The 24,307-nt window shown below is 46.0% G+C and overlaps 1 protein-coding gene across 4 annotated transcripts in view; it reads right to left on the reverse strand.

The window, feature by feature from the left end:
* The window catches only part of mtfmt (mitochondrial methionyl-tRNA formyltransferase), a 52,290-nt gene that overhangs the window by 3,285 nt on the left and 24,698 nt on the right, over window positions 1-24,307 (reverse strand). Inside the window, exons 5-9 of one of the 4 annotated variants that reach the window (XM_067971194.1) lie at window positions 24,108-24,183; window positions 22,885-22,976; window positions 22,157-22,238; window positions 13,304-13,380; window positions 942-1,030 (exon numbers count right to left, since the gene is read on the reverse strand). In XM_067971194.1, the coding sequence (XP_067827295.1) occupies window positions 980-1,030; window positions 13,304-13,380; window positions 22,157-22,238; window positions 22,885-22,976; window positions 24,108-24,183 (378 nt within the window). In that variant the 3' untranslated portion in view covers window positions 942-979. Of the gene's footprint in view, window positions 1-941; window positions 1,031-1,241; window positions 1,489-13,303; window positions 13,381-22,156; window positions 22,239-22,884; window positions 22,977-24,107; window positions 24,184-24,307 lie in introns of those variants that run through there. The other 3 variants (XM_067971193.1, XM_067971196.1, XM_067971195.1) reach the window with 3 other exon arrangements.

Below are 24,307 nucleotides of genomic sequence, written 5' to 3' on the forward strand. Positions count from 1 at the left end.
AACCTGTCATTCCAAATAAGATTAGAAATAGGAGGCTGGCCTGGAGAGGACTGAAATAGTCAGTCTGGAGGTTAACAAAGGCATGGATGAGGGTTTCGGCAGCAGATGGCTGACACATGCGATGTTATGGAGGTGGAAGCAGGCGGGCCTTGGGATGGAGGATACCATCTTGGCCTCCCACCTTGCACCTTCTGTAAACTTCAGCTCATCCAAAATTCCTGTTCACCCATTGCCGCTGTGCTCACTGACCTACTTTGGCTCCCGGTCCCTCAGCACTTCAAATTTAAAATTCTCATCCTCATGTTTAAATCCCTCCATGGCTTTGCCTCTACCTATCTGTGTAACCTGCTGCAGCCCAACAAACATCTGCAATCTGTGTCCTTCTGACTGTGCCCACTTCAGCTGTCTAGACCCTATGCTCTGGAATTCCTTCCCTAAATCTCTCCACCTCCCTCTCCTCCTTTAAGCCCTTTTGAAACCCACTTCTGACCAAGCTTTCAGGAATATATTCCTTTAAGGCACAAAAACCCAACAGGAAACATGGTCCAACCGTGGTTAACAAGAGAAATTAAAGATAGTTTTAAATCAAAGAAAGAGACATATAAAGTTGCCAGAAAAAGCTCGAGGAGCCAGATGACCTACTCCTGCTCCTATTTCTTATGTTCAGTCACCCCCTCCTAATTTCTCCTCCTTTGGCTCAGTATCCAATTTCACCTCTATGAAGCATCTTGTGACGTGTTTCTACATTAAAGGCGCTATATAAATGCAAGTTGCTGTTACTGTTATTGGTTATTGTCTCAAAACAATTGCAATTTCCTATGGAAGAGGACTGACATTTGGGTAAAGATTTGTAAATGTTTGGTTCTAAGATATCTTACTACCTGTGAACTGAATTTTGACTATTTGCAAATAAAATGAAAATGCAGAACTCTAGTGCTTACCAGAGCAGGGTCACAATGCAGCAGAGTAAATAAGAATTTCATCTGTCAATTGTGACATCGGCGTCAACATCTTCAAAGTCTTTCACAGTCTGACCAAGTTAATAGGTACAATGAAACAGTTCAGTAGATAGCATGAGATTCAGCTCTTCATCCAACCCCAGCACTGGTTCCCCAACCAGCCCTCAGTTCTTGCACTATCAAGCATCCCTGTCTTAGAGTTTCAAGGTGTGGGCTTGCTGCCATTAGGAATGGGGGCAACACAAGTCAAAAGCTACAGACTATTACTGTGTCTAAAAGTAATGATTTTTTAAAAAAAATTAGAGTTTAATTTCACAATATGCAATCATTTACATTTTTATCACATCACAATCCAGTTCCTTTTGACATTTTTTCTGGATTTTGTTTCAGGTTTATGGGTTTGAAACCTGCCCACATTTTGATTACTTGTACTTCTTCCTTGAAAGTATGGATGGAGGTAGCCGTTATAAAAATCAGCAGCCGACAGGATCTTCTTTAACACCACCATCTTGAAGCCTGCCCAGCCATTCTAGACAGAAACACAGTGAATAATCGGTTATAGCTGAAGGGGTGAAGGTGTGGTGAGCTACTTGAGTGATGAACTAGTTTGTTCCTTCTCTCCCAATACTTTGGTACATGGGGGGGGGAAAAAAAGCCTGGCTGAGCCACTTGACAGTTTTTCTTCCCACCTTGCAGTGAAACTCTTGACCACATCGCTACACTGTTAGATGGTATGAGGAAATTGGGAATTCATTGTTGCAGGAACTCACCATCGATTGTGTCTTTAGACACATTTAGTTGTGGCTTTAATCTCCGTGTTGCAAAATTCTTAGTGGACTTAGTCTGCTATCTTGGAAATATACTAATAAGTGTTAACAAAACTAGTCACTCAAATTAAATTACATTCAATTTCAACATAATGCCAGCGGTATTCATAAAACACAATTTTAAATGGCTAAACTCAACTCTCTAATAATATTGGTATTTCAAATGTTGCTCTGAATCCATTTGAACAGCTCCTGACATTGAACAGTCTTAAAATCAATTCTAATCCCAAAGATTGGTTCAAGCATCAACATTGAGTTTTATTTTTGGCAGGTCGGTTGAATGCTCCACTCCAATAAGATCTGTGCTGATAGTATCCCTCCCACTGGCAAGATGTACACCTCTGAACTCACTCTTATCCTACGCTGTATCTTCAATTTCTTATTTTCAGTTCATTTTGCTCTTTGGAAATTTGCTTTTGTTTATCCCCAAGAAAGATGATTCCCATGCACTCAAATTATCTGTCACCTTGAAAGTTCTGGCTGATACCTGCCTACCAGAACAGTCTTTAGCAGAGCCTTTCCAAAGACAAATCTTGCCTATACTTTACACCGAGAATTGGAATTTGGTGACTCAGCTATCATTTTGGGCAGCTTCAAAAACTTAAGTCTGGCACTATGCATTTCAAAACCAGATTGCATATTGGCTCCCACCAATTTAGGTTTTCCTCTGAATTTATTCTGAGTCATGTTGTAGTTGGTGAATCAGACTTGCTAACGGGGGTTTCCCCAGTGTATTGTCCGCCTACTCATTCTTTTTCACATTCAATGATCTTCGTCACCTATCACACAATTCTATCCATTTTTTTCTGGCGATTATACTCTCCAGCCCTCACTCACTTATCTCCATGCCTTTTAATGAGGCAATAAAAATTGTGTCTTTCAATCTCTTGCAAGTCTATCAACAGCTACCATCTCATCTTCTGACCTCAAATAGAACTGCTAACGCTGCCTCTAAGCAACTCAGTTATGGCTTTTGTGCCAAATACTACTTTTACTAACATCTCCCAATTCTCTGAAGATTTTAACACTGCTGTAACTGCAGAGGCTTTTCTGGATAGGATATAAGAAAAACATATTTATTCGCTTTCATGGCTCTAACCTCCATCCCCTCTCTCTGCTGTGATCAGTTATGAATAAACAAAATTCTGTGGCTGCTGAAGATCTGAAATAAAAACAGAAAATGCTGGAGAAGCTCAGCAAGTCAGGCAGCATCTGTAGAGAAACAAAGAGTTAATATTTCAGGTCAAAGACCTTTCGTCAGAACTGGAAGATGTTAAGAGTTAAGGTTTTTAAGCAAGTACAGAGCCAAGGAAGGGGGGGCGGGGGAAGGAAAGAACAAAAGGAAAGGTTTCTGATAGGATGGAGGGCAGGAGTGATTAAATGACAAAAGGGATGATGGTGCAAGGCAAGGAGGGTGGGAAAGGGACAGGTTAAGAAACAAGAGATGTCAGGAGTAGCTGTAAATGGCAGCAGCAAAACCATAGCCAGCACTGGCTGTCTGAGAAAATGGGAGCTGAGGTTATGATCCGAAGTTACTGAAATCAATGTTGAGTCCGGAAGGTTGTAAAGTGCCTAAACGAAAGGTGAGGTGCTGTTCCTCGAGCTTCCGTGGAGCTTCATTGGAACAGTGTAAGAGGCCGAGGACAGGTCAGAATGGCAAGCGACCGGCAAGTCAGGGTCACGCTTGCAGACAGAGTAGAGGTGTTCAGCAAAGCAATCGCCTTGTCTGCGTTTGGTCTCCCCAATGTAGAGGAGACCGCATTGTGAGCAGTGAATACAATATGCTAAATTGAAAGTAATACAAGTAAACCGCTGTTTCACCTGGAAGGAGTGTTTGGGGCCCTGAACAGGTGAAGGGGCAGGTGTTGCATCTCCTGTGCTCACACGGGAAGGTACTGTGGGGAGGAAAGGTGTTGGGGGTGATGGAAGAGTGGACCAGGGTATCGCGGAGGGAGCGGTCCCTTCGGAATGCTGGGAAGGGAGGGGAAGACGTGGTTGGTGGTGGGATTGCGCTGGAGGAGGCTGAAATGGCAGTGGATGATACGTTGAATGTGAGGACAAGAGGGACCCTATCCTAGTTCCAGAAGGGGTGAGGACAGAAGTGCGGGGAATAGGTCAGACACGGTCGAGGGCACTGTTAACTACAGTGGAGGAGAATCCTTGTTGGGGAAAAAAGAAGACATATTGGAAGCAATGGTGTGGAAGGTGGCATTGTCAGAACAGATGCAACGGAGACGAAGAAACTGGGAGAAGGGAATACAGTCCTTACAGGAAGTGGGGTGGGAGGAAATGTAATCAAGGTAGCTGTGGGAGTCAGTGGGCTTATAATAGATATTGGTTGACAGCCTAAACCCAGAAATTGAGATAGAGAAGTCGAGGATGGGAAGGGGAGAGTCAGAGATGGACCATGTGAAGGCTAGGGAAGGGTGGAAATTGGAAGCAAAGTTGATGAAATAATCCAAATTCAGGCGAAAGCAGGAAACGGCACCGATACAATCATCAATGTACCAGAAAAAGAGGTGAGGGAGGAGACCTGATTAGGACTGGAACAAAGAATGTTCCACATATCCCATAAAAAGGCAGGCATAGCTGGGACCCATATGGGTTCCCATAGAATCATAGAAAATTTACGGCACAGAAGGAGGCCATTCGGCCCATCATATCCGCACCGGCTGAGAAACGAGCCACCCAGCCTAATCCCACTTTCTTGCCTTTGGTCCATAGTCCTGCAGGTCACGGCTCTTCAGGTGCACATCCAGGTATTTTGTTTTTAAATGAGTTCAGGGTTTCTGCCTCGACCACCCTCTCAGGCAGTGAGTTTCAGACCCCCACCACCCTTGGTGAAAACTTTTTTCCTCATTTCCACTCTCATCCTTCTACCAATCCTTTAAATTTATGCCCCCTGGTTATTGACCTCTCTGCTAAGGGAAATAGGTCCTTCCTATCCTCTGAATCTAGGCCCCTCATAATTTTGCACACCTCAATCAAATCACCCCGTAGCCTCCTCTCTCCCAAGGGTTTGGGAGGTGCTGTCGAAGAAGCCTTGGTGAGTTGCTGCAGTACATCCTGTGGATGGTACACACTGCAGCCACTGTGCGCCGGTGGTGAAGGGAGTGAATGTTTAGGGTGGTGGATGGGGTGCCAATCAAGCGGGCTGCTTTGTCCTGGATGGTGTCGAGCTTCTTCAATGTTGTTGGAGCTGCACTCATCCAGGCAAGTGGAGAGTATTCCATCACACTCCTGACTTGTGCCTTGTAGATGGTGGAAAGGCTTTGGGGAGTCAGGAGGTGAGTCACTCGCCGCAGAATACCCAGCCTCTGACCTGCTCTTGTTGCCATAGTATTTATATGGCTGGTCCAGTTAAGTTTCTGGTCAATGATGATAAGACACTCTCTTGTTGGAGATATGATGTGGAGATGCCGGTGATGGACTGGGGTGGACAAATGTAAGGAATCTTACAACACCAGGTTATAGTCCAACAAATTTATTTTAAAATCACAAGCTTTCGGAGATTATCCCCTTAGTCAGATGAATCAGTGAAAAGGTTCTCAAATCGCATATCTTATACTAGGCTGGGACAGCATCACACCAATCAAAAGGTGTCGTTGTTGTTCAAACAGGCCACTCACGGAGAACAGCACGTCCCAGTACACTGGATATACATTGTGTCAATTACACAGACAGATAGAAAGAGATCCAAATGTCAGAGAGAGAGAGAATATTAAAACACATAACTTTTTTTTCTCCCCCTTTTTGCTGGTGGGGTAACGTGTAGTGTGACATGAACCCAAGATCCCGGTTGAGGCCGTTCTCATGGGTGCGGAACTTGGCTATCAACTTCTGCTCGACGATTTTGCGTTGTCGTGTGTCTCGAAGGCCGCCTTGGAGAACGCTGACCCGAAGATTGGTGGCTGAATGTCCTTGACTGCTAAAGTGTTCCCCGACTGGGAGGGAACCCTCCTGTCTGGCGATTGTTGCGCGGTGTCCGTTCATCCGTTGTCGCAGTGTCTGCATGGTCTCGCCAATGTACCATGCTCCGGGGCATCCTTTCCTGCAACGTATGACGTAGACAACGTTGGCCGAGTCACAGGAGTATGAACCATGTACCTGGTGGGTGGTGTCCTCTCGTGAGATGGTGGTATCCGTGTCGATGATCTGGCATGTCTTGCAGAGGTTGCCGTGGCAGGGTTGTGTGGTGTCGTGGACGCTGTTCTCCTGAAAGCTGGGTAATTTGCTGCGAACGATGGTCTGTTTGAGGTTGGGTGGCTGTTTGAAGGCGAGTAGTGGAGGCGTAGGGATGGCCTTAGCGAGGTGTTCGTCATCATCGATGACATGTTGAAGGCCATCCCCTATGGACAGGCCCTACGAATACACAGGATCTGCTCAGATGAGGAGAAACGCGATGGACACCTACAGACGCTGAAAGACGCCCTCGTAAGAACAGGATATGACGCTCGACTTGTCGATCGACAGTTCCATCGGGCCACAGCGAAGAATCGCATAGACCTCCTCAGAAGACAAACACGGGACGCAACTAACAGAGTACCCTTCGTCGTCCAGTACTTCCCCGGAGCGGAGAAACTACACCATGTTCTCTGCAGCCTTCAACATGTCATCGATGACGACGAACACCTCGCTAAGGCCATCCCCACGCCTCCACTACTTGCCTTCAAACAGCCACCCAACCTCAAACAGACCATCGTTCGCAGCAAATTACCCAGCTTTCAGGAGAACAACATCCACGACACCACACAACCCTGCCAGGCAACCTCTGCAAGACATGCCAGATCATCGACACGGATACCACCATCACACGAGAGGACACCACCCACCAGGTACATGGTTCATACTCCTGTGACTCGGCCAACGTTATCTACCTCATACGTTGCAGGAAAGGATGCCCCGGAGCATGGTACATTGGCGAGACCATGCAGACACTGCGACAATGGATGAACGGACACCGCGCAACAATCGCCAGACAGGAGGGTTCCCTCCCAGTCGGGGAACACTTTAGCAGTCAAGGACATTCAGCCACCAATCTTCGGGTCAGCGTTCTCCAAGGCGGCCTTCGAGACACACGACAACGCAAAATCGTCGAGCAGAAGTTGATAGCCAAGTTCCGCACCCATGAGGACGGCCTCAACCGGGATCTTGGGTTCATGTCACGCTACACGTAACCCCACCAGCAAAAAGGGGGAGAAAAAAAAGTTATGTGTTTTAATATTCTCTCTCTCTCTGACATTTGGATCTCTTTCTATCTGTCTGTGTAATTGACACAATGTATATCCAGTGTACTGGGACGTGCTGTTCTCCATGAGTGGCCTGTTTGAACAACAACGACACCTTTTGATTGGTGTGATGCGGTCCCAGCCTAGTATAAGATATGCGATTTGAGAACCTTTCACTCATTCACCTGACGAAGGGGATAATCTCTGAAAGCTTGTGATTTTAAAATAAATTTGTTGGACTATAACCTGGTGTTGTAAGTTTCCTTACATTTGTTGGAGATAGTCATTGCCTGGCACGAATGTTACTTGCCACTTATCATCCCAAGCCTGGATGTTATCCAGGTCCTGCTGCATGCGGGCACGGACTGCTTCATTATCTGAGGGGTGGCGAATGGAACTAAACACTGTGCAATCATCAGTGAACATCCCCATTTCTGACCTTATGATGGAGGGAAGGTCATTGATGAAGCAGCTGAAGATGGTTGGGCCGAGGACACTGCCCTGAGAAACTCCTGCAGCAATGTCCTCGAGCTGAGATGATTGGCCTCCAATAACCACTACCATCTTCCTTTGTGCTAGGTGTGACTCCAGCCACTGGAGAGTTTTCCCCCGATTCCCAGTGACTTTAATTTTACTAGGGCTCCTTGGTGCCACACTCTGTCAAATGCTGCCTTGATGTCAAGGGCAGTCACTCTCACCTCACCTCTGGAACTCAGCTCTTCTGTCCATGTTTGGATCAAGGCTGCAATGAGGTCTGGAGCAGAGTGGTCCTGGCGGAGCTCAAAGCAGGCATCGGTGAGCAGGTTATTGGTGAGTAAGTGCTGCTTGATAGCACTGTCGACAACACCTTCCACCACTTTGCTAATGATTGACAGTAGACTGATGGGGCGGTAATTGGCCGGATTGGATTTGTCCTGCTTATTGTGGACGGGACATACCTGGGCAATTTTCCATATTGTCAGGTAGATGCCAGTGTTGTAGCTGTACTGGAACAGCTTGGCTCGAGGCGCAGCTAGTTCTGGAGCACAAGTCTTCAGCCAGAAGTGCCGAGTGGATGATCCATCTCGGCCTCCTCCCGATATCCCCACCATCACAGAAGTCAGTCTTCGGCCAATTCGATTCACTCCACGTGATATCAAGAAACGGCTGAGTGCACTGGATACAACAAAGGCTATGGGCCCCGACAACATCCCAGCTGTAGTGCTGAAGACTTGTGCTCCAGAACTAGCAGCTACAACACTGGCATCTACACGACAATGTGGAAAATTGCCCAGGTATGTCCTGTCCACAAAAAGCAGGACAAATCCAATCCGGCTAATTACCGTCCCATCAGTCTACTCTCAATCATCAGCGAAGTGATGGACGATGTCATCGACAGTGCTATCAAGCGGCACTTACTCACCAATAACCTGCTCACCGATGCTCAGTTTGCGTTCCGCCAGGACCACTCGGCTCCAGACCTCATTACAGCCTTGGTCCAAACATGGACAAAAGAGCTGAATTCCAGAGGTGAGGAGAGAGTGACTGCCCTTGACATCAAGGCAGCATTTGACCGAGTGTGGCACCAAGGAGCCCGAGTAAAATTGAAGTCAATGGGAATCAGGAGGAAAACTCTCCAGTGGCTGGAGTCATACCTAGCACAACGAAAGATGGTAGTGGTTGTTGGAGGCCAATCATCTCAGCCCCAGGACATTGCTGCAGGAGTTCCTCAGGGCAGTGTCCTAGGCCCAACCATCTTCAGCTGCTTCATTAATGTCCTTCCCTCCATCATAAGGTCAGAAATGGGGATGTTCGCTGATGACTGCACAGTGTTCAGTTCCATTCGCAACCCCTCAAATAATGAAGCAGTCCGTGCCCACATGCAGCAAGACCTGGACAACATCCATGCTTGGGCTCATAATTGGCAAGTAACATTCGCGCCAGATAAGTGCCAGGCAATGACCATCTCCAACAAGAGAGAGTCTAACCACCTCCCCTTGACATTCAACGGCATTACCATCGCCGAATCCCCCACCATCAACATCCTGGGGGTCACCATTGACCAGAAACTTAAATGGACCAGCCATATAAATACTGTGGTTACAAGAGCAGGTCAGAGGCTGGGTATTCTGCGGCGAGTGACTCACCTCCTGACTTCCCAAAGCCTTTCCACCATCTACAAGGCACAAGTCAGGAGTGTGATGGAATACTCTCCACTTGCTTGGATGAGTGCAGCTCCAACAACACTCAAGAAGCTCGACACCGTCCAAGATAAGGCAGCCCGCTTGATTGGCACCCCATCCACCACCCTAAACATTCTCTCCCTTCACCACCGGCGCACTGTGGCTGCAGTGTGTACCATCCACAGGATGCACTGCAGCAACTCGCCAAGACTTCTTCGACAGCATCTCCCAAACCCACGACCTCTACCACCTAGAAGGACAAGAGCAGCAGGCACATGGGAACAACACCACCTGCACGTTCCCCTCCATGTCACACACCATCCCGACTTGGAAATATATCACCGTTCCTTCATTGTCGCTGGGTCAAAATCCTGGAACTCCCTTCCTAACAGCACTGTGGGAGAACCTTCACCACACGGACTGCAGCGGTTTAAGAAGGCGGCTCACCACCACCTTCTCGAGGGCAATTAGGGATGGGCAATAAATGCTGGCCTTGCCAGCGACGCGCACATCCCGTGAACGAATAAAAAAAAGTCTTCAGCACTACAGCCGGGATGTTGTGGGGGCCCATAGCCTTTGCTGTATCCAGTGCACTCAGCCGTTTCTTGATATCACGTGGAATGAATCGAATTAGCTAAAGACTGGCTTCTGTGATGGTGGGGATATCGGGAGGAGGCCGAGATGGATCATCCACTCGGCATGTCTGGCTGAAGATGGTTGCAAACGCTTCTGACTTGTCTTTTGCACTCTCGTGTTGGACTCTGCCATCATTGAGGATGGGGTTGTTTACAGAGCCTCCACCTCCCGTTAGTTGTTTAATTGTCCACCACCATTCATGACTGGATGTGGCAGGACTGCAGAGCTTTGATCTGATACATTGGTTGTGGAATCGCTTAGCTCTGTCTATAGCATGTTGCTTCTGCTGTTTAGCATGCATGTAGTCCTGAGTTGTAGCTTCACCAGGTTGGCACCTCATTTTTAGGTATGCCTGGTTCTGCTCCTGGCATGCTCTTCTACACTCCTCATTGAACCAGGGTTGATCCCCTGGCTTGTTGGTAATGGTAGAGTGAGGAATATGCCGGGCCATGAGGTTACAAAATATGCTGGAATACAATTCTGCTGCTGCTGATGGCCCACAGCGCCTCATGGATGCCCAGTTTTGAGCTTCTAGATCTGTTCTGAATCTATTGCATTTAGCACGGTGATAGTGCCACACAACACGTTGGATGGTGTCCTCAGTGCCAAGACGGCACTTCATCTCCACGAGGACTGTGCGGTGGTCACTCCTACCAATACTGTCATGGACAGATGCATTTGTGACAGGTAGATTGGTGAGGACGAGGTCAAGTAAGTTTTCCCCTCGTGTTGGTTCGCTCACCACCTGCCGCAGGCCCAGTCTGGCAGCTGTGTCCTTCAGCACTCGGCCAGCTCGATCAGTAGTGGTGCTACCGAGCCACTCTTGGTGATGGACATTGAAGTCCCCCACCCAGAGTACACTCTGTGCCCTTGCTACCTTCAGTGCTTCCTCCAAGTGGTGTTCAACATGGAGGAGGACTGATTCATCAGCTGAGGGAGGACGGTAGGTGGTAATCAGCAGGAGGTTTCCTTGCCCATGTTTGACCTGATGCCCTGAGATTTCATGGGGTCCAGAGTCAATGTTGAGGACTCCAAGGGCCACTCCCTCCTGACTGTATATCGCTGAAAAGCCACCTCTGGTGGGTCTGTCCTGCCGGTGGGACAGGACATACCCAGGGATGGTGATGGAAGAGTCTGTGAGTATGGCTATGTCAGGCTGTTGCTTGACTGGTCTGTGGGACAGCTCTCCCAATTTTGGCACAAGTCCCCAGATGTTAGTGAGGAGGACTTTGCAGGGTCGACTCGGCTTGTTTTGCCTTTGTCGTGTCCGGAGCCCAGTGGTCCGATGCCGGGTGGTCCGTCCGGTTTTCTTCTTATTATGACTTTCTGTAGCGAGATTGTACAACTGAGTGTCTTGCTCGGCCATTTCAGAGGGCAATTAAGAATCAGCCACATTGCTGTGGGTCTGGAGTCACATACAGGCCAGACCGGGCAAGGACAGCAGGTTTCCTTCCCTAAAGGACATCAGTGAACCAGATGGGTTTTTACAACAATCCGGTAGTTTCATAGCCATCATTACTGATACTAGTATTTTAATTCCAGATTTTATTTAATTAATTGAATTTAAATTCTCCAGCTGCCGTGGCGGGATTTGAACTCATGACTCTGGATTATTAGTCCAGGCCTCTGGATTACTAGCCCAATAACATAACCACTATGCTACCTCTGTCATCATAGCTAAAATTCTCCAGTCCTGGCAACATCTTCGTAAATATTCTCTGCACCCTCTCTGGTGCAATTACATCCTTCCTGTAATGTGGTGACCAGAACTGTGCACAGTACTCAAGCTGTGGCCTAACTAGTGTTTAAACGGTTCCAGCGTAACATCCCTGCTTTTATATTCTATGCCTCGGCTAAGGAAAGCATTCCATTTGCCTTCTTAAACCACCTTATCAACCTGTTCTGTTAAGTTCAGGGATCTGTAGACATGCACTCCAAGGTCCCTCATTTCCTCTACATCTCTCAGTAACCTCCCATTTATTGTGTATTCCCTTGCCTTGTTTGCTCTCCCCAAATGCATCACCTTACACTTCTCCGGATTGAACTCCATTTGCCACTTTTCTGCCCATCTGACCAGTCCATTGATATCTTCCTGCAATCTACAGCTTTCCTCCTCACTATCAACCACACAGCCTATCTTTGTTATCCACAAATTTCTTAAACGTAGGGGGCATGATTAAGTCCAAATCGTTAATGTGTACCACAAAAAGCAAAGGACCTAGTACCGAGCCCTGTGGCACCCCACTGGAAAAAGCCTTCCAGTTGCTAAAACACCCGTCGACCATTACCCTTTGCTTCCTGCCACTGAACCAATTTTGGATCCAATTTGCCACATTCCCTTGGATGCCATGGGCCTTTACTTTTTTGACCAATTTGCCATGTGGGACCTTGTCAAAAGCCTTGCTAAAATCTATGTAGACTACATCAATTTCGCTACCCTCATCATTCCTCCTTGTCACCTCCTCGAAAAATTCAATCCTGTTACTCAGACACAACCTCCCCTTAACAAATCCGTGCTGACTGTCCATGATCAGTCCGTGCCTTTCTAAGTGACAGTTTATCCTGTCCCTCAGAATTGATTCCAATAATTTGCTCACCACCGAGGTTAGGCTGACTGGCCTGTAATTACTCGGTCTATCCTTCGCTTCCTTTTTAAACAACGGTACAACGTTAACAGTCCTCCAATCCTCTGGCACCACGCCTGTATCCAGTGAAGTTTGGAAAATGATTATTAAAGCCTCCGCTATTTCCTCCCTGGCTTCTTTTAACAGCCTGGGATACATTTCATCCGGCCCTGGTGATTTATCTACTTTCAAAGATCCTAATATCCCCTCAATACTTCCTCTCTCACTATGTTTATTTCATCCAATATTTCACCCTTCTCCTCCACTTCAATCCCTGTATCATCCCTCTCCTTTGTGAAGACAGATGCAAAGTACAGCAACACCTTTTATTTGGAGGAAGTGAGTGGAGTCAAAGGAGCAGTTGTTCAACGTAAGAACAAGTTCAGCCAGGTGGAGGAGGGTGGTGGTGGATGGGGACTGGTTGGGCCTCTGTTCAAGGAAGAAGCGGAGGGCCCGCAGGCCGTACTGGTGGGGGATGGAGGTATAGAGGCACTGAACGTCCACGGTGAAAAGGTGACAGTTGGGGCCGGGAAACTGGAAACTGTAAAAGTGGCGGAGGGAGACAGAAGAGTCGCAGATGCAGGTCGGAAGAGACTGGACAAGGGGGGAAAAAATAGTCGAGATAGGAGGAAATAAGTTCTGTGGGGCAAGAACAGGCTGAAACAATGGGTCTTCCCAGGGCAGTCTTGTTTGTGGATCTTGGGAAGGAGGTTGAAGCAGGCAGTGCCGGGTTGGGGAACTATGAGATCTCCAGAGGAGAAGAGGTCAGCGATGGTCTGGAAATGTTTGTGAATAAAACAAATCCAAATTCAGAAGCCTCAAGACGGATTTAAATTTACATATGAACGATAATATATATCTTTTTACCTTGCAGCGAACCAGCAGTAAGTTCGATTCCTTGTGGAACTGGATAGTGCCAGGGATTAACTGTTCCTGTGTGAAAGCTACAGAAACAAACATTAAAAACTATTGGAAGCAATTCTTAAATGTTTCTCAGGATTATTGTTAAAGAGACAAAATAGGTCATACACTTACTAGTTACAGAATATTTGAAATATTAGGATAAAACAAAATGTAAAAAAGTCATAAGGAGAAATTAGTAAATCTCAAGAGAAAGCATCTTCAGAATAGACAAATAACTCCAGTAAATCATTAAAGGATAAAAACAGGGCAGGTGTAACACATGGAAATGCTGCAAAATCTGCATTTTCATCCAAATAAAAAAAAACTGAAAAACCAAAACAGAAAATGCTGCAAACACACAACCAGGGCATGGGGTAGGGCAAGGATATTGTTAATAGACGAGTAATCCAGAGGCCTGGTCTAATAATTCAGGCAACATGAGTTCAAATCCACCATTGGCAACTTGAGTTTCATTTCAGAAAAATCTGGAAATATATATTAAAAAAAGCTGCTACCAGTAAAAGTGACCATAAAGCTGTTGGCTTGTTGTAAATCTGCCGTCTTTAGCCGGGCTGGGCTATATGTGTCTCCAGTCCCACACCAATGTGGTTGACTCTTAACTGCCCTTTGAAGCCACTTCGAGTTGTCTCAAAGCCACTACAAAGAATGGACTGCAGCAGTTCAAGGCAGCCCATCACCACCTTCTCAGGACATCTAGGGACAGGCAATAAATGCCGGCCTTGCCAGTGATGCCCACATCCCAAGAATGAATACATTTTTAAAAAGCATCTGTAAAGAGAAAAGATAGATCAGTGTTTCTAATGTAGATCCCTCATCGCAACTAGAAGATGTAAGAGATTGGGAAATGACGATGTTCAAAGGAGGCCTGGGTGTCCTTGTACATGAATCACTGAAAGCTAACATGCAGGTGCAGCAAGCAATTAGGAAGGGAAATGGTATGTTGCCTTTATTACAAGAAGATTTGAGTACAGGATTAAAGATGTCTTACTGCAATTATATAGGGCCATGGTGAGCCTGCACCTGGAGTATTGTGTACAATTTTGGCCTACTTACCCAAAATATATTTGCCATAGAGGGAGCGCATCAAAGGTTCACCAGACTGATTCCTGGGATGGCGGGATTGTCGTATGAGGAGAGATTGAGTAGACTAGGCCTGTATTCTCTAGAGTTTAGAAGAATGAGAGGTGATCTCATTGAAACATACCACATTCTTACAGGGCTCGACAGGGTAGATGCAAGGAGCATGTTTCCTCTGGCTGGGGAATCTAGAACCAGGGGTCACAGTCTCAGAATAAAGGGTAGGCCATTTAGGACTGAGATGAGGAGAAATTTCTTCATTCAGAGGGTGGTGAATCTTTGGAATTCTCTACCCCAGAGGGCTGTGGAGGCTCAGTCATTGAGTACATACAAAACAGAGATCGATAGATTTCTAGATATTAAAGGCATCAAGGGATATGGGGATAGTGCGGGAAAAATGGCTTTGAGGTAGAAGATCAGCCATGATCTTGTTGAATGGCGGAGCAGGCTCAAGGGGCCGGATGGCCTACTCCTGCTCCTATTTCTTATGTTCTTATGTGAATCCATTCAGTGAACAAAACAAAGGGAGGAGAAAGAACAGGTAAAAGTCAAGAATCAGAAATGCAACCTCCTGTCAGAGAGGAGTGAATGGGTTAAAGGGTCACTGAGGTAATCTTTTATCCACCAGTTATCGCCATTCCTAAAATCTAAGATCGGCTCAATCTAGAGCTCACATCCCAGTTCCCGAAGGTTGTGGATTCAAGTTCCACTCCAGGACTTGAACACCATCTAGACTGACAGTCCAGTTCAATTTCAGGGAGTGCTGTATTATTGGAGGTGCCATCTTTTGGATGAAAAATTAAACCATGTTTAGGTGGGCGTAAAAGTTCCCATGACACTATTCGAAGAAATTTTCCTGGTGTTTGTGTCCTGGACAAATTCCCCCCTCAACCGACACTAAAATAAAACAGATTAACTGGTCATTCATTTATTTAGTGTTTTGGGAACTTGCTGTGAGCAATTATCTGCCAAGTTTGCTTACACAACAGTGGCTGTAGTTCAAAAGTAATTCAATGGCTCTGAAGTGCTTTCAGATACCCTGAGGTTATCATAAACATTATAAAAATACTGGTTTTCTCTCTCTCTGCTGGTCACATAACCCATTAACTGCTCTTTGTGACTTAGCAGCATACCTGATGCTCACTATCTGCTCTTTCTCTTCAGTCACTTTTTGTTCAGATCTGATGAAAGGTCAGCCCTGAAATATTAATGTGTCTTTTCTCTTTACACTTGCTGATGGATCTGTTGTGTATTTCTAACATTATCTGTTTTTATTTTGCACCTTCATCCAAGTTTTTTTTTATGTTTAAATCACAACAGTACAATTTACAGGGGCCCATAATTCCTTGGGCAGCTTGGCTGTCATGGACCCCAGTGATGGGGCCCACACGGAGACTGGACCCCCCCCCCCATCCTCGCCTGGACCCTGGGCCCCTCCCACCTTTGCCCAGACCCCTACCCCCCACTCGCCTGAACCTCCCCACTCACTTGATGTACGACCGACATTCAAACTCCTGACTGAGGGAGTGTCCACCTCGTCACTCGCCCTGTCCCCATAGCGCCAAGAAACTCGACATCATCCAGGACAAAGCAGCCCGCTTGATTGGCACCCCATCCACACCTTAAACATTCATTCCCTCCACCAACGGCGCACCGTGGCTGCAGTGTGTACCATCTACAAGATGCACTGCAGCAACTTCGACAGCACCTCCCAAACCTGTGACCTCTACCACCTAGAAGGACAAGGGCAGCAGGCGCACAGGAACATCACCTGCATGTTCCCCTCCAAGTCACACACCATCCCGACTTGGAAATATATCACCGCTTGTTCACTGTCGCTGGATCAAAGTCCTGGAACTCCCTCTCTAACAGCACTGTGGGAGAACCTTCACCACACGGACTTTTTTTTTATTCGTTCATGGGATGTGGGCGTTGCTGGCAAGGCCGGCATTTATTGCCCATCCCTAATTGCCCTCGAGAAGGTGGTGGTGAGCCGCCTTCTTGAACCGCTGCAGTCCGTGTGGTGACGGTTCTCCCACAGTGCTGTTAGGAAGGGAGTTCCAGGATTTTGACCCAGCGACAATGAAGGAACGGCGATATATTTCCAAGTCGGGATGGTGTGTGACTTGGAGGGGAACGTGCAGGTGGTGTTGTTCCCATGCGCCTGCTGCCCTTGTCCTTCTAGGTGGTAGAAGTCGCGGGTTTGGACTGCAGCGGTTCAAGGCGGCAGCTCACCACCACCTTCTCAAGGGAAATTAGGGATGGGTAATAAATGCTGGCCTTGCCAGCGACGCCCACATCTCATGAATGAATTAAAAAAAACCCTGATCCTGTCCCCACCCCGTGACCCCAACACTCGCCCTGTCGTCAATGGGAAAAGTTCCAGTAATGGTGGAGACCTGAGAATGAAGAAATGCACAAACCAGATATATTTAAGAATGACTGAACATATTTGAGAAGGAGCTAGATAGATTTCTAGACACAAAAGGCATCCAGGGGTATGAGGAGAGAGCGGGAATATGGTATTGAGATAGAGGATCTGCCATGATCATATTGAATGGTGGAGCAGGCTCGAAGTGCCGAATGGCCTACTCCTGCTCCTATTTTCTATGTTTCTAGGAGGAGCTTAGAACAGTATGAAGGATAAAAATCTTTTCAGAGTGATTTGGTACAGTTTGTTTTTTTAAATTGGTAGATGCTCTACAGTGACCAGTAAAGATGATTAGAGCTGTGCATCTTTAAAAATAATTCAGACAATCAAAAAGGGTACTGAACATGCACACTATTGTACAATCTTTCGTACTGTTACCAACAGTGATTCCATGCCTCAGTGAGTTGGAGAATATACTGCACTATAGCCAGGGTTACACCATTGAGTTTGCAATTTATCATTAAGGTTACTGTTTTACATTTACTGACTAAGCCACCTATCTGCAAAACTGTCAATCAGTGGCCTTGATTATATGTTTCTTTATGCAAGTAGACAAATTTATCTCACCTTTAAAACCCAGGATACACAGCAAGAGGCAGGTTAGAGGTAGATACCTGGTGTAGCAGAAGAGGGTCATTGGGTTTAGTAGTACTTAAGGTAGGGCTCTCAGCTTTGGTAGAACTGAGAAGTGGTCCTGTGGTTAAACAGCTCTGTGGGGGTGGGGGGATTTCAGGGGCCTGGCAGCTCTGCAGGTTGGGATTTGTGTCGGGGGAGCGGGGGAAGAGTTTCTGCAGCACATAAGAAGTAGGAGCAAGAGTAGGCCATACGGCCTCTCGAGCCTGCTCCGCCATTCAATCAGATCATAGCTGATCTTAACCTCAAATCCACTTTCCCACCCAATCCCCATATCCCTCAATTCCCCTAGAGTACAAAAATCTATCTCAGCCTTGAATATACTCAACAATTCAGCATCCACAGCCTTCTGAGATAGAGAATTCCAAAGATTCACAACCCTGAGTGAAGAAATTCCTCCTCATTTCAGTCTTAAATGGCCGACCCCTTATCCTGTGACTATGCCCTCTGGTTCTAGACTCTCCAGCCAGGGGAAACAACCTCTCAGTGTCTACCCTGTCAAGCTGCCTCAAAATTTTATATGTTTCAATGAGATCATCTCTCATTCTTCTAAACTCCAGAGAGTATAGTCCCATTCTACTCAACCTCGCCTCAGAGGACAACCCTCTCATCCCAGGAATTAATCTTGTGAACCTTCGTTGCACTGCCTCTAAGGCAAGTATATCCTTCCTTATTTAAGGAGACCAAAACTGTATGCAGTACTCCAGGTGAGGTCTCACCAAAGCCCTGTACACTTGCAGTAAGGCTTCCTTACTCTTCTACTCCAACCCCCTTGCAATAAAGGCCAAAATGCCATTTGCCTTCCTAATTGCTTGCTGTACCTGCATGCTAACTTTTTGTGTTTCTTGTACAAGGACACCCAGATCTCTCTGAACACCAACATTTACTAGTTTCTCACCATTTAAAAGAAATGGTGAGAAACTAGTAAATGTTGGTGTTCAGAGAGATCCTACCAAAGTGAATAACCTCACATTTCCCCACATTATACTCTGCCATCTTCTTGCCCACTCACTTAACCTGTCTGTATCCCTTTCCAGACTCTGTGTCCTCCTCACAGCTTACTTTCCCACCTAACTTTGTATCATCAGCAAACTTGGTCTTTTCATCTAAGTCATTAATATAGATTGTAAATAGCTGAGGCCCAAGGACTGATCCTTGCAGCACCCCACTAGTTACAGCCTGCCAACCTGAGAATGATCCATTTATCCTGGTCTGTTTTCTGTCCATTAACCAATCCTCTATCCATGCCAATATATTACCTGCAAATAGGGATGGGCAATAAATGCTGGCCTCGCCAGCGACGCCCACATCCCGTGAATGAATTTTTAAAAATCCCACGAGCCGTTACCTTGCATAACAACCTTTTAGGTGGCACCTTATCAAATGCCTTTTGAAAATCCAAATATACTACATCCACTGGTTCCCCTTTATCTACCCTTCTAGTTACATCCTCAAAATAAATTTGTCAAAGATGATTTCCCTTTCATTAAACTATATTGATTCTGCCTAATCATATTATGATGTTCTAAGTGCCCTGTTACCACTTCCTCAATAATGGATTCCACCACCGTCAGGCTAACCACTGTCAGTTCCCTGTTTTCTGTCTCCCTACTTTCTTGAATAGCGGGGTTACATTTTCTACCTTCCAATCCGCTGGGACCATTCTACAATCTAGGGAATTTTGGAAGATCGTAACCAATGCATCCACTATCTCTGCAGCCACCTCTTTTAGAACCCGAGAACGTAGGCCATCAAGTGCAGGGGATTTATCGGCTTTTAGTCCCAGTTTCTCAAGTACTTCTTCTCTACTGATATTAATTACTTTAAGTTCCTCACTCTCATTTACCCCTTGGTTCCCCACTATTTCTGGTATGCTTTTGTCTTCTACTGTGAAAACAGATACAAAATATTTGTTTAACGCATCTGCCATTTCCTGATTCCCCATTATAATTTCTCCTGTCTCAGCCTCCAAGGGACCAACGTTTACTTTTACTAATCTCTTCCTTTTTACATACTTGTAGAAGCTCTTACAATCCGTTTTTATATTTCTTGCTAGTTTACTTTCATATTCTATTTTCTCCCTTTCTCTCAATTTTTTGGTCATCCTTTGCTGAATTCTAAAACTCTCCCAATCCTCAGGCTTACTGCTCTTAGCAACATTATAAGCCGCCTCTTTTAATCTAAGACTATCCTTAACTTCTTTAGTTAGCCACGGTTGGATCACTTTTCCCATGGAGATTTTATTTTTCTATGGAATGTGTATTTGTTGCGAGTATTGATATATTTCTTTTGAATGTTTGCCATTGCTTATCAACCGTCATACCTTTTAATCTGCGGAGGGGATAAAAGGGGAGTGTGTCCATAGAATTCCCTTCCCTCTCACTCAGGGACTCAGCATCACCACTGCTACGTGAGCGGAGACCCTCTGAACCGGCAGATATCCTGAAGCACGCAATCTGTCCAGCTTAGCTGTTACCATATAAACTTGTAAATCCATTAAGGGAGTTCTTAACCAAAAAGTTGCTCTTGACAGGTAACGACCAGATAATCTGTTCTAGTGACGTTGATTGAGGGATAAATATTGGCCCAGAACACCAGGGAGTACACCCCTGCTCTTCTTCGAAATAGTGCCATGGGTTCTTCTCCTTCCACCCGAGGGGGCAGATGGGGGCTCAGCAACCGGCCAGAAATGTTAGGGAACCAAGGGTCGAGTGAGAGGGAGGAACTGAAGGAAACCAGTATTAGTAAAATAAATAGTGCTAGGGAAATTAATGGGGCTAAAGGCTGACAAATCCCCAGGGCCTGATAATCTACATCCCAGAGTACTAAAGGAAGTGGCCCTGGAAATAGTGGATGCATTGGTGATCATCTTCCAAAATTCTATAGACTCTGGAACAGTTCCCACAGATTGGAGGGTGGCAAATGTAACCCCACTATTTAAAAAAGGAGGGAGAGAAAAAACAGGGAATTACAGACCAGTTAGCCTAACATCAGTAGTGGGGAAAATGCTAGAGTCTATTATAAAAGATGTGATAACAGAACACGTGGAAGGCATTAACGGGATTGGACAAAGTCAGCATGGGTTTATGAAAGGGAAATCATGCTTAACAAATCTACTGGAGTTTTTTGAGGAGGTAACTAGTAGAATAGATAGGGGAGAACCAGTGGATGTGGTGTACTTGGCTTTTCAGAAGGCTTTTGATAAGGTCCCACACAAGAGGTTAGTGTGCAAAATTAAAGCACATGGGCTTGGGGGGGAATATACTGGCATGGATTGAGAATTGGTTGACAGACAGGAAACAGAGAGTAGGAATAAACGGGTCTTTTTCCGGGTGGCAGGCAGTGACGAGTCGGGTACCGCAGGGATCAGTGCTTGGGCCTCAGCTAGTCACAATATATATCAATGATTTGGATGAGGGAACTGAATGTAACATTTCCAAGTTTGCAGATGACACAAAGCTGGGGTGGAATGTGAGCTGTGAGGAGGATGCAAAGAGGCCCCAATGTGATTTAGACAAGTCGGGTGAGTGGGCAAGAACATGGCACTTTGGTTGTAAAAACAGAAAGGCAGATTATTATCTGAATGGTGATAGATTGGGAAAAGGGGAGGTGCAACGAGACCTGGATGTCCTTGTACACCAGTCGCTGAAAGCGAGCATTCAGGTGCAGCAAGCAGTTAGGAAGGCGAATGGTATGTTGCCGTTCATTGCAAGAGGATTTGAGTACAGGAGCAGGGATGTCTTACTGCAGTTGTACGGGGCCTTGGTGAGACCACATCTGGAGTATTTTGTACAGTTTTGGTCTCCTTATCTGAGCAAGGATGTCCTTGCCTTGGAGGGAGTGCAACGAAGGTTTACCAGACTGATTCCTGGGATGGCAGGACTGATGTATGAGGAGAGATTGGGTCGACTAGGCCTATATTCACTAGAGTTTAGAAGAATGAGAGGTGAGCTCATCAAAACATATCAAATTCTAACAGGACGAGACAGACTCGATGCAGGGAGGATGTTCCCGATGGCTGGGAGTCTAGAACCAGGGGTCACAGTCTCAGGATACGGGGTATGCCATTTAGAACCGAGATGAGGTGAAATTTCTTCACTCAGAGGGTGGTGAACCTGTGGAATTCTCTACCACAGAAGGCAATGGAGGCCAAGTCATTGGATGTATTCAAGAAGGAAATCGATATATTTCTTAATGCTAAAGGGATGAAAGGATACGGGGAAAAAGCGGGAACAGGGTATTGAATTAGACGATCAGCCATGATCATTTTGAATGGCGGAGCAGGCCCGAAGGGCCGAAGGGCCTACTCTTGCTCCTATTTTCTATGTTGAACATCCAAAAGACTGCCCCTCCAACAGTGCAGCGTTCCCTCTGTACTGCCCCTCCGACAATGCACCGCTCCCTCAGTACTGCACTTGTACTATTGGCCTGGATTATGAGCTCAAGTCTCTGGAGTGGGACTCAAACCCACGACCTTCTGATTCAGAGGCGAGTGCGCTCCCCATTGGGCCAAGGCTAATTTCCGTAAGAGTCACTTTCTAATCAGAGCTTCCTTTGGGGAAAAAGCAGGAAAAAAAAAGAGCTACTCACTGGTCTCAGTATCAGATTGCCTAAAAAAAGTCCTGCTTTTTAACATGACATTTTAAATAACCTACCCAGGAAAACAGGGATTTCTCGCACATCCACTAAATCCAACAGCTTCACAGTGTTGCCCATCCAGAGTGTCCGCAAGGGAATCTACAACAACATTCAGAATTAACCGTGCCATTTCCAGCCATACCTCACCATTCAAGAGAGTTATTTTTCTCGCTGAACTAAGCTTCTTTAGTTTTTCTCACCATCTTTCATTTTTTCTTCCCCCATTTCATTTCCTGAGACCACACTCTGGCACAGGGGCATGAAGTGAACCCACTCTGTTTCTGGCAATGCACCTCTTCAACTCGCTAGGGTTCAAGAGCCCTGTGGGGTGACATGCTCATGGATTTTACCACCCTTCCTCTGGTAGACTCCACTCTCTGATAGTACCACCAGCATCGGGAACTTGGGAGAGAGCAAGTCAGCCTTACAACTGGCACTGACAGGATGTGTCTAAAGTGGGTCTGGGCCAGAAGATTTGATCTCTCAACCATGTTGGACAGGGCTGAAGGCAGCGAGGGTGAAACAGAAGTTAGTGGAGTGACTGAGAAATTGTCAGGATTTCTTTGAAAGAAAAAAGGATTAAATTATCTTTCCTCTCTAAACTAAACAAAATTAAATTAGAGCTGCCATCAAAATACATTTGTTTGTCTTAGTTCTTTTCCTTTCACTAAACTCAACGTATGGCCACAGAGCTCGTGTACCAGCTGTTCTACAGATGCCTTTCACCAACCTTCAGTGCACTTACCCTGGACCCTATAGCTCGGTTTAACTGATCAAGCTCCTCCAACGTCTGTTCCTCCCAATTCACCCAACTCATAGCAACGGTGATTTTCGGAGCTGCAAACACATTTCATAATTATTAAAATCCTTTTAGAATCATAGAAAATTTACGGCACAGAAGGAGGCCATTCGGCCCATCGTGTCCGTGCCGGCTGAGAAACGAGCCACCAAGCCTAATCCCACTTTCCCGCATTTGGTCTGTAGCCCTGCAGGTCACGGCTCTTCAGGTACACATCCAGGTATTTTTTTTTTTTTAAATGAGTTGAGGGTTTCTGCCTCTATCACCCTCTCAGGCAGTGAGTTCCAGACCCCACCACCCTCTGGGTGAAAATTTCTTTCCTCAGCTCCCCTCTAATCCTTCTACCAATCACTTTAAATCTATGCCCCCTGGTTATTGACCCCTCCGCTAAGGGAAATAGGTCCTTCCTATCTAGGCCACTCATAATTTTGCACACCTCAATCAAATCACCCCTCAGCCTCCTCTGTTCCAAGGAAAACAACCCCAGCCTATCCAATCTGTCATCATAGCTAAAATTCTCCAGTCCTGGCAACATCCTCGTAAATCTCCTCTGCACCCTCTCTAGTGCAATTACATCCTTCCTGTAATGTGGTGACCAGAACTGTGCTCAGTACTCAAGCTGTGGCCTAACTAGTGTTTATACAGTTCCAGCATAACATCCCTGCTTTTATATTCTATGCCTCGGCTAATAAAGGAAAGCATTCCATATGCCTTCCTAACCACCTTATCTACCTGTCCTGCTACCTTCAGGGATCTGTGGACACGCACTCCAAGGTTCCTCACTTCCTCTACACCTCAGTATCCTCCCATTTATTGTGTACTCCCTTTGCCTTGTTTGCTCGCCCCAAATGCATCACTTCACACTTCTCTGGATTGAATTCCATTTGCCACTTTTCTGCCCATCTGACCAGTCCATTGATATCTTCCTGCAGTCTACAGCTTTTCTCCTCACTATCAATCAAACGGCCTATCTTTGTGTCATCCGCAAATTTCTTAATCATGCCCCCTAAATTTAAGTCCAAATCATTAATGTATACCCCACAAACTGCTCCATTTGAGATTCTCTACAATCCATCTGGAAATATCAGGGATAACTTTGATAACCTCGCTTTTAGTATAATTCCAATTATCTATTAAAAATAACACATTTTGAACATCTCCGAACTCACCAAACTTGATTCCCTCCTTGGATTGTTCCCTTTTATTCTCAATACATTCTGGCAGACTTTTCAAAGTTGACAGGAGCTGAAACAAATAAATTGAAATAGGATTAGATATGGAGAGAGACCTGCTCCTCAATGTGACTTTAGTTTGGATTTGAATAGGGCAAGATAGAATCATAGAAAGGGTACAGCACAGAAGGAGGCCA

This window comes from Heptranchias perlo, chromosome 34 (assembly GCF_035084215.1).
Source record: "Heptranchias perlo isolate sHepPer1 chromosome 34, sHepPer1.hap1, whole genome shotgun sequence".
Classification (NCBI taxonomy): Eukaryota; Metazoa; Chordata; class Chondrichthyes; order Hexanchiformes; family Hexanchidae; genus Heptranchias; species Heptranchias perlo.